General features: G+C 46.7%; 1 protein-coding gene across 4 annotated transcripts in view; it reads right to left on the bottom strand.

Moving 5' to 3' along the window:
* FBXO9 (F-box protein 9) overlaps nucleotides 1–17,508 on the bottom strand; it is a 407,092-nt gene that overhangs the window by 312,130 nt on the left and 77,454 nt on the right. For all 4 annotated transcript variants that reach the window (XM_078647941.1, XM_078647942.1, XM_078647943.1 and 1 more), the window contains one exon: nucleotides 7,731–7,868. In XM_078647941.1, the coding sequence (XP_078504067.1) occupies nucleotides 7,731–7,868 (138 nt within the window). The remainder of the gene's footprint in view (nucleotides 1–7,730; nucleotides 7,869–17,508) is intronic.

The raw sequence follows: 17,508 nt of genomic DNA, 5'->3' as shown, positions 1-17,508 counted from the left end.
GTAATGCCTCACACAAGCGAACCTTCTTGTTGAAAGAAGCTTTGTCGTATCCATATTATTCTTTCCTGAGCGTGAAAGACTTTGCCCAGTTCTTTGTCAAGACATGCACCCAGAAAGACCAACGATTTGGCCGGGATAATGGACGATTTTCGAGATTGATGTGAAGACCTAGATACTGAAAGAGAATCGGACAGGCTCTTGTTGAAATTTCTGCCGCTTGGAAAGACGGAGTCTTTATGACCCAATCGCCCAGGTATGGGAACACCTGCTGACCTGAATGTCTTAAGAAGGTTGCTATCAGTGCAATGCACTTTGTGAGCCAGCTCAGCGAACCCCAGCCAGGCCGCCGACAACCTCACGAAGTGGATCAGCAACTGCGCGGACGAACTCGCCCCACTGAGGACCCCGCCCAGCAGACCCGGCAGCAAGAGAGCCCCATGGTTCACCGACGAACTCAAGAGCTCCAAAAAGAACTGCCGAGCCCTCGAGAAAGCCTGGAGAAGGGAACCCACGCCGGACAACAGGACCACCCTCAAGCTCGCCACCCGGAAACACCACCAACTGATCCGCATCACCAAGAAAACGGCTTTCAAAAACCGACTGGACAACAACGCACACAACTGCAAGGAACTCTTCAACATCGTGAAAGAGCTCTCCAACCCCAACGCCGGAAACAACGACATCACCCCCTCGCAAGACCTCTGCAACTCCCTCGCCTCCTACTTCCACAACAAGATCGCGGACATACACTACAGCTTCAGCACTCAACCGACGCACGCCACGACCGCAGCATCGCCACCCACCACCACCCTCCGCGCCTGGACCCCGGTCAACACCGAAGACACCGTCCGCACGATGAACTCCATCCACTCCGGATCTCCGACCGACCCCTGCCCTCACCACGTCTTCAACAAAGCCGACGCGGTCATCGCTCCCCACCTGCGGGACATCATCAACACCTCATTCGACACCGCCACCTTCCCCGAGAGCTGGAAGCACGCCGAACTCAGCGCCCTACTGAAGAAACCTACAGCAGACCCCACCGAACTCAAGAATTACCGCCCCATCTCTCTACTCCCGTTCCCAGCCAAAGTCATCGAGAAGACCGTCAACAAACAGCTGGCCGCCTTCCTCGAGACGAATGGATCCCTCGACCCATCGCAGTCTGGATTCCGGGCCAACCACAGCACCGAGACCGCCCTCATCGCCGCCACTGACGACATCCGAGCCCTGGTGGACAACGGGGAAACAGCGGCCCTCATCCTCCTAGACCTCTCCGCGGCTTTCGACACGGTCTGCCACCGCACCCTAGTGCAGCGCCTCAGCAACGTCGGAATCCAGGAGAAGGCGCTGGAATGGATCGTCTCCTTTCTCGTCGGAAGAACACAAAGAGTCCGCCTACCACCGTACAAGTCAGAGGCCACCAAAGTCATCTGCGGCGTCCCTCAAGGATCCTCACTGAGCCCGACTCTCTTCAACGTCTACATGAGCCCCCTCGCGGCCATCGCACGCCAACACAACCTCAACATAATCTCCTACGCCGACGACACCCAGCTGATCCTCTCCCTGACCAACGACCCCGCCGCCGCCAGAGCCAACCTGCACGAAGGGATGAGAGAGGTAGCCGAGTGGATGACGACGAGCCGCCTGAAGCTGAACACAGATAAGACGGAGGTCCTCATCCTGGGCTCCTCGCCCTCCGCCTGGGACGACTCCTGGTGGCCCCCCGCCCTGGGCACCGCACCCAAACCGACGGACCAAGCACGCAACCTGGGTTTCATCTTGGACTCCTCCCTCTCCATGACCAGGCAAGTCAACGCCGTCTCCTCGTCGTGTTTCAACATCCTGCGCATGCTTCGGAAGATCTTCTGGTGGATCCCCACAGAGACCAGGAAGACCGTCACCCAGGCCCTCGTCACCAGCCGACTGGACTACGGCAACGCACTCTACGCCGGAACCACCGCCAAGAACCAGAAGAGACTCCAGCGCATCCAGAACGCCACAGCCAGACTCATCCTCGACATCCCACGACACAGCCACATCTCCGGACACCTAAGAGACCTGCACTGGCTCCCGGTCAACAAGAGAATCACCTTCCGCCTCCTTACCCACGCACACAAAGCTCTCCACAACCAAGGCCCGAGCTACCTCAACAACCGAATCAACTTCTACGCCCCCAAACGCCACCTCCGATCCGCCAGCCACGCCCTCGCCGCCGTCCCACGCATCCGCAGAGCCACAACAGGAGGAAGGACCTTCTCCTACCTGGCCGCCAAGACCTGGAACTCCCTCCCGGCCGACCTGCGCCTGACCCAAGACCACCTCTCCTTCAGGAAGAAGCTCAAGACCTGGCTGTTCGAGCAGTAGCGGCACCTCCCCCCCCCCAAGCGCCTCGAGACCCTACGGGTAGGTAGTGCGCTCTATAAATGTCTTTGATTGATTGATTGATTGATTGATTGTGAACACCCTGGGAGCGGACTTTAAACCAAAAGGGAGTACTTTGAATTGATGATGGCGCCCTGCCTCTTTGAACCTGTGAAGTTTTCCATGTTGAGGGTGAATGGGAATATGAAAATAGGCGTCTAGGAGATCGAAAGATGTCAGAACATCCCCTTTCCCCATTAGAAGAAGAATCTCCTGAAGAGAGAGCATCCTAAAAGATTGACTCTTTATGAACTTGTTCAACATTCTGAGGTCCATGACCCGCATCCATTTCTAATTTTTCTTTTTGATGAGAAAGAAGTGGGAATAAAACCCCCGGTTTTGCTGGTTGAGGGATACTTCCTCAATAGCCTGCTTGAGATGAAGCAAATTTAGTTCATTCTTGAGATCTGGAAGGTGACAGAGCAGAACTTTGCGCGGTGGAACATTTGAAGGATGCTGAATTAATTCTAGTGTGTGGTCATGTTGGAAAATGTCTAGAACCCATCTGTCTGAAGAAATGGAGTTCCATTTCTGAAAGGATGCGGAGGAGACGTGATCATGGCGCGGGACTATGGTAGCAGGGGCCTGATGCTCTTCATTGTCTTCTATTGGAGTCTTGGGACTTTCCAGCAGATTGCTGCCTCTTGCGTTCTGCCGGTCTCGAATACGTCTGAGCGGTGTTGGACTGAAGAGACTGGTTATATGGCCGGTAGGTAGTTTGCATATACAGTTGGCACCGCTATTGAAATTGCGGACGGGATAAGAATTGTCCCCGACCTCTAGTCAGAAAGGACTGAAAGAGGCGCTGCTGGAGATTGCCTAAGGCTTTGACTGCATCAGTGTCCTTCTTGATAGACTGGAACTCCTCATCTATGTGGGTACCAAATAAGCACACCCCATCAAAAAGCATATCTAAAACCAAGGGTCTTCTCCCATGTGGATTTGGGAGTACTTTGGCCTGGAAGAATAGTGGGTATCTCTTGAGGAGGGAAGGGCCTCTGAGGAGCATTTGCATCCAGAAAACACTTGCAATAATCGTTAAGCATGTGACGGAGATCAGACACCAGAGACATTGGAACGTTCATAAATGGTTCCCTGAACTGATGACGCTCCTCCTCTCTATCATCGTAAGGATAGTGTTCCTAGAAGGAATCTAGCCTCTGCATGAAGGATGTGCCTCTTTCCTCAAATGAAAATTCCCCTGCCAGATAAGAAGGTGGATCATGGATTTCAATGTCCTCATCATCAGAATCTTGGCACATGACCCTTAACTGCGATGGACTGTATGCTGGGCCAAACATGCCTTCATCCTCGGACTCTTGGAAGTCAAGAAGGTGAGAAGGAGGTAAAGGAGATATCTTTGAGTAATCCTGAATTTTCCTGTGCTGAAGGAGACTGATTTCTCCCTCAGTTGGCAGTCTGGTCGACGGGCTCGTCAACGGTGCAGTCGTCGATGCAACCGTCTATGGTACCATCAACGGTGCGTGGATGGCTTGCGTCTGCGGAGACGTAGTCGCTGGAACTGTCGCCGACAACGTTGTTGGTACCATCGTCGAAGCTCCCGTCGATGCCGTCGATATCTTAACAGGCGTCGCCGTAGCCATCGATGAAGCCGTCGTCAGTGCGGGAACCTCAGTTTTTCTTGAGGAGAGTGAAATCTGATGACGACGACGCTGTCAACAGTCAAGAAGATTCACTGAGAGGAGTCAGAGAGGCAGACGCAGGAGCTGAAGAGGGTTTTGAAGCCTTTAACTGTGATTTCCTGTGGTGTTTAGGCTCAGATTTGTCCTGGGATTTAGATAAAATCCCCATCATGTGAAGAGGAACTGGCATCCTTTCTTTTCTTTGAGGAAGAATGGCCCTTTTCCTCCAGTCAGTTCAGACTCTGAATCTGAAGCAGTCCTTACTTCTGTAGCCTACCCTCCCTATCTTTGAGTGTTTTAGCTGAAAAAGTGCTGCAATATTTGCATTCCCTGGGTTTGTCTTCAGGGTATAGGCAATACAGACACTGTTTTGGGGGGTCTTCAGAGAATAGCCTACACTTCCCACATGTCATACAGGGCCTAAAGAGCCCTTTTTTAGGCTCTGGCATCTCAAAAGCAGGAAGGTCAACAGTATAAAGACCAAGAAATACCTTGAGAGCAGCTAAATCTGAAACTGGAGGTCAAAAGTTGAGAAGAAAATATTGTAACAGAGCAGAGCTTAGGGAGACTCCCTATCACACAACGTGTGGTAAGAAATCGGAGGTATGGTGGCTTTCTGGGGCAAGGGAACTCGGAGGTCTCAGCTGTGATTGGCTGAAGTTTGGATATTCTAAAATGAGGCTGAAAAGTTACTTAAATTAGTTTTCTGTTCTATGGAGGTCTATGGTAATGTTGTACTACTGCTATTTCTTATGTTACCATGGGACTTCCACCATGACGACGGGGATGATTCAAGCATGTGAATCTATAAAAGTTTCAATACTGGAGATCTACCTGAATACATGTTTGTATGAGTCCATAGCATAAACACTGCCCCAATTAGCTGTAATAAAACCTGGTGACTACAGGAAGATATAACATAGAGATAATTCCTAAGGTAAATTCCTCGATTCTCCCCATCCCTTGTCTTTGCCCGTTAGCTTGAATAATTTGTTTACTTACCCGTTGAAAAAGTTACTTGTGTAACAATCTTACTAGTGGATACGCCATCTACCAACAGATTCCTCATCTTTTGAATATCTCAGACTGAATTCAGAAATGTTTCAATAACTCTCCATGCCGGTAAGAGGGTCTGGCACCATAAGCAGAGTCCCTGTGATGTCACTGGAGCCAGAAAGCTCTCCAGGTTCCCATTCATTTGTTACAAGCTTTAAAGGCAGAAGGAGGAGATTAACATCGTAAAGGCAGGTGCAGAACTACTAATAGGATATGCTTATAACCATGCAACAGACGTGCGACAGGGAGGGAGGCAAGGAATCTACAGGTAGATCGAGTATACATCAGAAAGATAGTTATCGAAGAAAAGTAAAAAAAATTCTGTTGGATTCTGCTACCTTCACATTTCTCACCTTTTGAATACGTTCCTCAAGCAGTACCTGAACCGGAGGATGGTGTATGACTGGATCTTAAAGGACTGAGCATGCAAAGTTGCTTACCTCCTCACTTCATACTCCAAGCAGTAATGCTTTAAGTGTGGGGGGAAGCCTATGTTGCCACCTTGCAGATGTCTGCCACTGGCATGCCTCTAGATAGGGGCAGAAGTAGAAGATTTAACTCTGGTGGAATGGGCCTTTATACCTTCTTGTGAGGCGTTGTGTACAATGGTACGGCACATTTTGATGTACAGGAGTAGCCTCTGTGACAATGCTAAGCCTGCTATATTCCTGCATTCTGTTGGTCACTAGCACACGCTGGCATATGAGAATCCTTAAGTAGTGCCACTGCAGGCAGTGGTTCCAACACAATGGAGGCCTTCTATGCTGTATGACAAACTCAAGGGACACTCCAGCGGCTCCCCAATTGTGGAACATGGAAACTGATGCTCAAAATTGGATCATGTGTCATTGGAAAATGTCATACATCGCGTTAAGAAAGATAGCTGGATCCATCCCCGGAGTCGACGCCGGGTCTGATAGAACCGCATATGCAGATCCTCCATGGTATCTTTCACTGGTTTCCGCTCTGATACAGATACTTGCGGTTAGGGATAAGAACGTGGCAACATAACTTTTAGATTCTCTCTTTTTTATGGCCTTGAGATCTATACTTTGACAAGAGCTGCAGGCCTTGACATCTTGATTGGACCCCACACATTAAAGACAGATTTTGTGTGGATCTCCAATGAACATTTTACCATCAGTCCCCACACAGTTTAAAACCTGACTCTTTGGGTCATGACATAGTGAAAAAAACTGCAACTAAAGAAGAAATTGTGAAAAGCGTTGACAATATCGACTAACTCCTGATGCGAGGCCGGAATATGCATTAATAATGTAGAAAAAAGGGAACTGACATCAGTATGCCGACAGGGCCCTTAATAGCTCCACTGACATCACAGGGATGCTGCTTCTGGGACAGATATGGAGCCAGCACCCCCCTCCAGGTGGGGAGAAAAGGTGAGGAATCTGCAGGTGGAGATATCCTTAAGAACGAATTCTCACAAATCAACTGTGTCCTATATTTAGGAATATTTGTCCCGCATACTATGATCCACCGTGGATAAAAATCACAGCTTAGCAGGATATATATGTAAGCAATTAACATTAATCAGTACCTGCAACTTTGTTTTTTGTCTTCAAATCACCATTTACAACCTTAAAAAAGCCCCAGGCCTGCACGCCAAGGATGGGGCAAAACAAGTGCTGGCTGAAAAACTACAGGATTGCAAGTTTTCTTTAACCAAAAAAGGCTATTGCAATACAAGATTGTATGTCCCTATCTTGGAATAAACATGCAATAAAGTATAATTGTACTCCTTTTCGGTCACGTAAATCCTAAAATGTCCTTCTTGTGCACTCATGTCACTTAAAAAGATGATTGTATTAGCAACTACTGTAGTCTTTAATAATCCCTTGGCAGTTGTATCAAATTTAAACATCGCACAATTAGCCTTTCCAAGCAGACAGGCAGCTGTGTGAGCCCATTAAAAAATTATTGCTGGAGCGGTCAGATTCCCCAATGAGTCAGTCTGCTTGTGATGAGGATGCGAGCAACTGGTAGACAAAAAACAGTGATTCTATAAAGTGCAACAAATCGGACATGGCGAAACAGCTCAATGCCCAAGCAGTGTTTCATCCATATGCTGTTTTTATGGATTCAGCAGGAGGTCCTTCCTGTTACTTTTCTAGACGGTTTCATAGGGCAGCCCATAAAACTTCCGAAAAAAGTATGATGACCATACTAGGATTAAAAATGACAACTTCCACGCCAAAACTATAAAGGTTTGTGTTTTTCATCTGGTACTTGCTTTCCAGAGGGCTGACAATTCAAGATGCTAGCACAAACACATAATAGGGTAGAATCTGTGACATTAAGATTATAAATTAGTTTCAGAATGTATTGTATACATTGAGCAAGTTCATCGTAATATACAGTGGAAAAATGGGATATCCAAATGGGATTCAAGCCCCCCCCCGCTCCCCCTGGTACGTCCTCAGAAGTTAGGGTAAAACATCCCAAACAATTATTTGCCTAGCATTAGATATTAAGATGATGTAGCGGAATAATGTGCAATATAAAAATGTGATATAACTAACAGTAATTACTACTTTATGGTATTATAGTATCTCTAGTTTTGACTAATGTGAACATGCATTAACTTACCTTCTCTTCTTTCGCTAGCTCTTGCTTTCCTTTGGTATCAGTAGCATTTAGTACAGGCCCTCTTGCTGATGTTCTGTTTGAGCTCAGCCCTGGAGCAAGTTCCGACATCCACCGGGCTCGAAACAACTGCAACTCTGCCTGCAAAGATAAAGCATTATAATGAATGGCATTTTATTAAAAAAAGGAAAATGCTACTTACCAGTATGCATCTGTTCTTGGCATGTAGAGCTGCAGAGTTACACACTGCATAGATCGCCACCTAGTGTTGGTCCCGGATGTTTGCAGTTTGTTTTTGTCCTGAAAATTTCTTTGGAAGTCACGAGATAGGCGACTCCTCCTTTGGATCACATTGCGCATGGGCATTGGCTCCATCCTAAGATTGTTTTTCGCCATTAGGGAAATGATGGAGCTTTGCAAGAAAACGAAGGATGTCCATGTAAGCTGTATCTAATTAAGATAATACTGGAACAGACAAGGGTAGCCGGGGAGGCGGGTGTGCGTGTGTAACTCTGCAGCTCTACATGCCAAGAACAGATGCATACTAGTAAGTAGCATTTTCCGTTCGAGGCATATGAGCTGCAGATTACACACTGTGCATAGATTGTATAGCAGTACCCACTCTTAGCGGTGACCACCCCTATCTGTTGCAGTAGTTTGAAATAATGTTTTGAGAACAGCCTGGCCCACATTAGCTTGTGGTTTGGTTTGCACATCTACACAATAGTGTTTTGTGAATGTGTGCGGTGTAGACCATGTAGCTGCTCTGCAGATGTCATCTAGGGGAATGTTCCCTAAAAATGCTATTGAAGCCCCTATTTTCCTTGTAGAGTGGGCTTTAGGAGGAACAGAACGTACGTTTAGCTTTATGGCAACAAATCTGTATGCATTTGACAATCCATTTAGCTATCCCAGATTTTGACATGGGATTACCCTTATGTGGTGGTGAGAAAGACACAAAAAGTTGTTTGGTCTTACGAAAGGGTTGTGTTCTCTCGATGTAGTATAGCTATGCTCTTTTGACATCTAGGGTATGAAGAGCTCTTTCTGCTACTGTCTGTGGCTGCGAGAAGATAACGGGCAGTTCCACAGATTGATTGAGGTGGAAGGGAGAAATGACTGGGCAGGAATTTGGGATTAGTACGGAGAACAACCTTTTTATGATGCTATTGCAAGAAGGGTTCTTGAATGGTTAGTGCTTGTAGTTCACCAACTCTCCGTAGAGAAGTAATAGCTACTAGGAACGCAACCTTCCATGTTAAAAATTGTAGGTCACATTTATGTAAGGGTTCGAAGGGAAGTCCCATTAGCCGTGTGAGAACAATGTTTAAATTCCATTCAGGTGAAGGTGGTACTCTGGGAGGAATTATTCTCTTAAGGCCTTCCAAAACGGCTCTAATAGCCGGCACTCTGAACAGAGATAGATGCTGTCTGTTTTGCAGATAGGCTGCTATTGCAGCAAGATGCAGTCTAATAGACGTATAGGCTAAGTTACATCTTTGGAGGTGCAGTAAATATCCAATTATGTGTTGAATAGACACATCTAGGGGATTAATATTGCTGTGACAATATATTAAAAAGCGTTTCCACTTAGCTGCATACCATGCTCTAGTGGTTGGACGTCTAGCTTCTTTTATGACATTCATGCAGTCTGGAGGAGGGTTAAGATATCCAAATGCTAAGATCTCAGGAGCCAAATCGCTAGGTTGAGCTGAGCTGGGTCCGGGTGCCTGATCTCCTCATGGTTCAGTGTTAAAACGTGTGGAGACCGGTAACATTTTTGGAGCTGTACTACAGACAGTTGTAACAGTGTGGTGTACCACGGCTGCCTGGCCCACGTTGGAGCAACTAGGATGAGGGTCAGAGAATGCTGCTGTAGTTTGCGTACTACTAGTGGCATGAGTGGTAGAGGTGGAAAAGCGTACGCAAATCTGTTTGACCAGTTCATCCATATCGCATTGCCTTTGGACAGTGGGTGTGGCTATCTGGTGGTGAAGCTTGGGCATTTGGCGTTTTCGTGGGTGGCAAAGAGGTCTATCTGAGGTTGTCCCAACATCTGAAAGAATGGTTGAAGAACTTGCGTATGCAGTTCCCACTTGTGGGTCTGTTGTGTCTGACGACTTAACAGATCTGCTATGGTATTTTGTACTCCTGGAACATGCTGGGCTCGAAGGAATATGTTTTGAGGTTTAGCCCACCATCACATAACCTGTGCTAGTTGAGAGAGTTGCAGGGAGTGTGTTCCGACCTGTTTCTGTATGTAATACATGGCTATCATGTTACAGTGCGGACTAACACAGCTTTGTTTGATACTTGCTTTTGGAGAGCTTTCAGTGCTAGGAATATAGCTAGTAGCTCCAGGTGATCGGTATGGAGTAACTTTTGTTGTGGTGTCCACCTGCCTTGCATGGTGTGTTGCAGTAGGTGGGATCCCCAGCCAGAGAGCAATGCGCCTGCTGTCAAGACTATTTGAGGAACTGGCTCTAGGAACGGTCGCCCTTTGGAAAGGTTTTTGGTGTTCCACCACTGCAGAGAGCGTCGAGTCCGACCGTCTACCAACACTAGGTCTGTTAATTGACCTGGAGCCTGGTTCCATTGACGTGATAAGCACTCTTGAAGAGGACACATTTGAAGTCTAGCATGGGGCACTATGAAAATGTAAGAGGCCATCATCCCTATGAGTTGCATGAACACTTGTGCTGGAAGGGAGTGTTGTGGCTGAGATTTTGTGAGAAGAGCTTGCATGCTGGCTATCCTTTCTGGAGTGGGATAAGCTAGCGCTGTTGAGGTGTTTATTGTGGCACCGAGGTACTGTTGTACTTTGGAGATGAGACTTGGTGTGGTTTATTGTGAACCCCAAGTTGTGTAGCAGTTGGATCGTGGCATGGGTGTGTTCCACACACTGATTGTATGAGCTGGCTTTTATGAGCCAGTTGTCGAGGTAAGGGAAGACGTGGATGTGCTGTCTTCATAAATGTGCCGCCATTACTGCTAGGTACTTGGTGAATACCCTTGGTGCTGTTGTGACTCCGAATTAGGTTTTTCCACTCACCCGGTTGCACCACCTAATTGTTCTCCTGTGCATCTATTATTGGCAGTGCGCCCATTGCTTCGCTGACACTAAAAACCTCGCTGTAATAGCTAAAAACAATCTGAGGATGGAGCCGATGCCCATGCGCAATGTGGTCCAAAGGAGGAGTCACCTATCTCGTGACTTCCAAAGACCTTTTCAGGACAAAAACAAACTGCAAACATCCGGGCCCAACACTAGGTGGCGATCTATGCACAGTGTGTAATCTGCAGGTCATATGCCTCGAACATTACATTAGTATACCCAATCATGAGTGTGAAAGGGTCTCCAAAGTTGGTTTGCATGCTACAGCATCTTTTTGCATTGCACTCTCTTTACTTGTTCACTAATGGATTAGTTGACTTTACTCCATGGTGACGTATAAGACTAATTACTCCTCTTCTCATTCTTAACTTCTACTTCTTTATGACCACACCAATGGTATTCTAACACGGGCTTATGCTCTATGCAAAGATAATTTTAAATGTAATGCTAAGAGTATATGAAGTCAATGTGGCTTCATGTCATGGAGTGATAATGTAACATTTATATTTAGTTTGACTTGTTTTATGTAAAAGATACGTTTAAATGATTGTTTTATTATGAGGGACATATGTCCTTATTCCTAAAATGTTTACCATATTTGGATCGTAATAGTGATACATAGAGACCGAAATTTCAAAGTTGCACAGGACTGACTGCATAGTTAACACAAAGTATGCGTAAGTTCCACAACGATAAACTCAATTTTGCGTTGTTGAAGTGGGTGTTTACAAAGAGTTGTCATAAGACTTGCCTGAAAAATGCAATCCAAATGTGGTAAAACACCCGACATTCAGATCATTGTGGAGAGTCTCAACGTTCATCAATGAATTTCCTGTGCTGGCCTGCACAGCTAGTTGTATTACCAAATGATAATGGTATATGTACTTAAGAAAGCTTGGGAAAATCAATCAATAGACACTTATGTTCCATTTTCACATAACATGCACAAAACGGCAAGACAACAAAAGCCAAAATATATTCTTTAAAAAAAAAAATTTTTTTTTCGAAAGAATTTAAAATTTCAACTCTCCTAACCATATACCTGTGTAGCCTACTTATTTTGAAAACTCTGCATAAGATCCGTTCAAAAACAGGCTTATGAAACTCATAAGTTTTAGACACGTAGACGTAAACGTTTGTAACTTTAGGCAAGTAGCTGTAAATTTTGCCAGTGCCTATGCTCAACATGTCTTTATTCTAGGGCGAGAAGAAAAGGATTGGCGTCAGGCAGAAACCAATAGAACACAGAACAAGAAAAAACAGAGGAATTCCATAATGTGTAACGCAATGAGCAGGGTGAAAAAGCTCATTGCTTAAGCAGGATTACATTTATATGTTGTTGGTTATTGATTCAGCAGGAGGTCCTGTTACTTTTCTAGACTGTTTGAAATAACAGCTGATAAAATAAAAAGAAAAAAAAAGCTAGCTTTATAAAAACAAAATGCCTAGTTTCAGATTTCAGGAATCGTCTCAGAAAACAGAATTGTGCAATGTTTGTGCACATTACTGTGGGTAGGGGAGAACTGGTGGCCTTAAAGGGGAGCAACGAATTGCCTAAGCCCAACATTATTTTCTTTCGTTGCATTTGATTGTAAATAAATACTGTTATTATTGATCTATATTTTGAAGTGTCTTGGTATGAGGTTCTTCGTGGATGGAGAGTAGCAGGAAGGTGGAACAATGACATACATCAGTTTTCTCATGTGGCATCCAGACTGATGGACAATCGCTGGTTAATAGCCACAACACGATGACCTGGAATACGGAGGTCTGTTTAACAATAGTTTGAGTGTTCATATTCTGTCCCTTCAGATCACCCACTTAAGCTAGCCAAAGGCAAACTTGTTGGACCAACTGAGCAGAAATCTTAAATACCCATAACATATAAAACACACTGGGAAAAGTGTTGAGGCAAGGCGGAACCTAATAGAGGAGCAGTGTATGTGTCTCTGGCGATGCGACGTTTACAGCTGCGGCGGCGACCCGCTTCTTGTCGTTGCGTCGCGCTTCCAGCTCCCAGCGACCCGCAGGCTTCTGCAGTTAGAATTCCCAGCAAGGAAATTCAGAGGGGCGCTGGAGATGAAGTCTTTTGTCCCTGAGACTTCAGCAGGAGGCAAGCACAAATTAAAGCCCTTGGAGAATATTCTGTAGATGATGAAAGTCCTTAAAAAGTTCCTTCTCCTTTCCTTGGCAATGAAGAAACCACTGCAGGCCAACCCAGCAAACAGCACACTGGCAGAGGGGCAGTCCAAACTCCTGCAGCTTCCTTGGTTCTTCTCCTTTGCAATAAGTTTCTTGTTCCCAGAAGTAATCTAAAGTTTTTGGGTCCGAGTCCCAATATTTATACTACTTTTCTCTTTGTTCTCTGAAGGCAGGGAGGCCTTTGCCCAGTCCAAACCAGTTCTTGAGCTCTTTGTTTACAGGACACCGGATTGGTGGCCCACAGAGTTGGGGGAATCCCCTTCCCTTACAAAGCAGGTCCGGAATCTGGGAGTTCTGATGGACAGCAAATTGTCATCCGAAGATCATATAAAATCACTTTCGGGCTCTTGCTTCGGAATCCTGAAGATGCTGAGAAAGGTATTTCCTTGGATCCCCCTGGGTGAAAGAAATATCCTGATTCAGGCCCTTATTGTAAGCAGGCTGGACTACGGCAACTCCCTATTGGTCGGAGCTAGGGAAGAACTGCTCCAAATACTGCAGCAAGAATGGTCTTGAACAAATCTAGACATTCCCCCTCGCGACCCTTGCTCCAAGCTCTACACTGACTGCCCGTCAAAAAAAGAGCAGTTTTCAAACTTCTCACACTGGTGTTTAAGGCAACTAGAGACCTGGGCCAGCCTATTTAAGGAAGAAGACGAGGCCTTATGTCCCTGGTCGCCTCCTCGGGTCAAGCAATCAAAACCTGTTAGTACCATGCAAGATCAATAAATCTAGAATGGGAGGGCGTGCATTATCCTATCTTGCCCCCTTTCATTGGAACAGGTTGCCGGAAGAGATACATTGTTGTAACTCTCTGGGACACTTTAAAAGAAGCCTAAACACCTGGATGTTTTAGGGGTTTGCACTGCTCCTGGTCCTTGTCAGTGTCATGTCAAGGCACCGAGAGATCCCCCCGGGACCGATCCGTCGCGTCATACAAGAGCTAAATAAATAAATAAAAGATCCAACATGTGCCATTTGTTATCAGCGGGCCTTAAACTTTCTGTAGTGGTGACTTCATGTAAGACTACACATAGCAGATGTTGTAGGAATATTGAGACTCTTACCAAGTTGCAGCAGGTGTTTTAACTATAATGTTATAATCTTTTCGACCAATTGAACATTTGGCAAAATTGTTACTGGTCTACGGAGGATTAAAGCCCAGAAAGGAAGTGATTGTGGTGAGAGGGAACGCCAACAAATGATAGTTTGGATTCGTCAATATGTACAGAGGGCTGGTTGTAATTTTAAACCAACCAATCGATAGCATTGCTGGCAGTCTTGCCAGTCTCAAGTTTCTGTAGAATAGATTTACAATCTGATGGAACAAGTTCTTGCAATAAAGAGATGTAACCATCAAGGACCCACTTATATAATCATGAATGCCTAGACTATGTCCAAGTGCTAAAAGAGATGTCCCCAGCACAGGCCTTCGAAGTTATCACGAAAAATTACTATGGGCTAGGCTAGACTTAAGAATTTGTTTTATCCTAGATTTTAGTTAAATCATTATGACATGCATACAGTTAGGCTGAGGAGAAACTGTACCTTTGTGAGCAAGAGGCAGTGAGTTCATTGCTAGCTCAGACCTAGGCATGTATCCTTCAATGCTCCTGACACATACTTTCGCAGCTTCTCAAAATATAATCTCCATCTCCTTTTGCAGTCACCTGACACAGCAATTGAATGCTGTCTTCAGAGCTATAAAAGGAATCTGTAGAGCAAGTTAAGGCAGGAGGCAAACAGGCAGAAATCAAATAAAAAAGGAACCTATATTGTCCTTTCCTTCAAGAACAAGATTTGCAAAAGCCTGGATGTTAAAATAAAAGCATAAGAAATTCAAACTGCCATTTCAAAACGCTGCAGCAAGTCAATGTCTTAATGTCCCCACTCTAGTCAAGTCAAGTCAAGTCAGAGAGATTTATATAGCGCACTACATACCCAGAGGGTCTCAAGGCGCTTAGAAAGGGGAGGGGGATTACTTGTCAAATATCCACGTTTTAAGTTGCTTTCTGAATGCTAGGTGGTTCTGGGTAAGGCGAAGGTAAGCGGGGAGTGAGTTCCATGTTTTAGCAGCTAGGTATGAGAAGGATCTGCCTCCCATGGTGGTCTTGTTGATGCGAGGTACCGTGGCGAGGGCTTGGCTGGAAGAACGTAGTTGGCGGGAGGGGGTGTAGAAGGACAGTCGTGAGTTGAGGCATTCTGGTCCGATGTCGTAGAGTGATGTGTGCGTGGGTTAGCAGTCGGAAAGTGATCCTCTTATTGACGGGTAGCCAATGGAGGTCTTTAAGGTGACCAGAGATGTGTTCGTTGCGTGGGATGTCTAATATGATCCTGGCTGAGGCGTTTTGGATTCGTTGGAGTTTCTTCTGGAGTATAGCGGTAGTGCCTGCGTAGAGGGTGTTTCCGTAGTCCAGTCGGCTCGTGACCAGAGCATGGGTGACTGTTTTCCTTGTTTCAGAGGGGATCCAGCGAAATGTTTTTCTGAGCATGCGAAGAATGTTGAAGCAGGAAGAGGATACGGCGCTGACTTGTCTGTTCATAGATAGTGAAGAATCCAGGATGACGCCTAGGTTCCGTGCGTGGTCTGTCGGGATGGGTGCTTTTCCGAGGGCTTCCGGCCACCAGGAGTCGTCCCATGCAGAGGGGGATGTACCTAAGATGAGGACTTCTGTTTTATCCGAGTTCAATTTCAGACGGCTTTGTTTCATCCATTCGGCAACTTCTTTCATTCCTGCGTGTAGGTTAGTTTTGGCGGTGCTGGGGTCTTTGGTGAGAGAAAGGATTAGTTGAGTGTCATCCGCGTAAGAGATGATGTTGAGGTTGTGTTGGCGGGCGATGGCCGCGAGGGGGCTCATGTATACGTTGAAGAGGGTGGGGCTGAGTGAGGATCCTTGTGGTACGCCACAGATGACTTCAGTGGCCTCGGACTTGAAAGGTGGGAGGCGGACTCTCTGGGTTCTTCCGGAGAGGAACGAGGTGATCCATTCAAGTGCTTTTCCTTGGATTCCGATGTTATTGAGGCGTTGTAAAAGGGTGCTGTGGCAGACTGTGTCGAAGGCTGCGGAGAGGTCGAGGAGGATGAGGGCGACTGTGTCTCCATTGTCCAGTAGAGTTCGAATGTCGTCTGTTGCTGCGATGAGGGCGGTCTCAGTGCTGTGTTTTGCTCGGAAGCCGGATTGTGAGGAGTCGAGGGATTTGTTGGCTTCGAGGAAGGCGGCGAGCTGGTTGTTGACAGCCTTCTCGATGACTTTGGCCGGGAATGGAAGGAGCGAGATGGGGCGGTAGTTTTTGAGTTCGGTGGGGTCCGCTGTGGGTTTTTTCAGAAGGGCGGTGAGTTCAGCGTGTTTCCAGTCTTTCGGGAAGGTGGCGGAGTTGAAGGAGCAGTTGATGACGTCTCGGAGGTGCGGTGCTATGACGGAGTCTGCTTTGTTGAAGATGTGGTGAGGACATGGGTCTGTGGGGGATCCTGAGTGGATGGAATTCATCAGGCGGATTGTGTCTTCAGTGGAGATTGGGTTCCAGTTGTTAAGGGTATTCACGGGGGGAGAATGTTCAGCAAATTGTAGGGTGGGTTGGTTTCCGGGTAGGTTGTCGAAGCTGTTGTGGATGTCTGCAATCTTGTTGTGGAAGAATGAGGCTAGGGAGTCGCAGAGGGCTTGAGAGGGGGTGATGTCGTTGGAGTTGGCCGAGGGATTGGAAAATTCCTTGACGATGTTGAAAAGTTCCTTGCTGTTGTGGGCGTTGTTGTCAAGTCGATCCTTGAATGCTGTTTTCTTGGCCTTTCGGATTAGTTGGTGGTGAGTGCGGGTGGCGTTTTTGAAGGCGTCCTTGGTGCTAGTGGTTGGGTCTTTTTTCCAGGCCTTTTCGAGGGAGCGGCAGAGTTTCTTGGACTTCTTAAGATCATCGTTGAACCATGAGGCCTTTTTGCTGCCAGGTTTGCTTTGACGTTTTTTCAGTGGTGCTAAGGTGTCGGCGGTGTTGGATAACCATAGGGTGAGGTTGGTGGCGGCTTGGTCGGGGTTTGAGGAGTGGGCTGGGGCGTTAAGAAGGAGTGAGGCGGTAATCTGGTCCGTGGTGATTTTGTTCCAGTTTCTTTGCAGAGTTGGTTGGAGGTGGTTGGTGGGTTTCGGCTTGTTGTAGGTGAAGTGAACGCAGCTATGGTCCGTCCAGAGGAGATCCGTAGTGTGGCTGAAGGAGACATGATTGCTGGAGGTGAAGACGGGGTCGAGTGTGTGACCTGCGATGTGGGTGGGGGAATTGACTAGTTGTTTAAGTCCGAGGTTGGCGAGGTTGTCTAAGAGGGTGGCGGTGTTGCGGTCGTTGATCTTTTCGAGGTGAAAGTTGAGGTCTCCCAGAAGGATGTAGTCTTTAGAGGGGAGCGCGTGCGGAGTGATGAAGTCCGTGATGTCTTCACTGAATTTTGCGCGGGGTCCTGGTGGTCTGTAGAGGAGGGTGCCTCTG

The sequence above is a fragment of the Lissotriton helveticus genome, chromosome 6 (genome assembly GCF_964261635.1).
Source record: "Lissotriton helveticus chromosome 6, aLisHel1.1, whole genome shotgun sequence".
In the NCBI taxonomy this organism is placed as follows: domain Eukaryota; kingdom Metazoa; phylum Chordata; class Amphibia; order Caudata; family Salamandridae; genus Lissotriton; species Lissotriton helveticus.
This window is presented reverse-complemented; position numbering and strand designations above follow the sequence as displayed.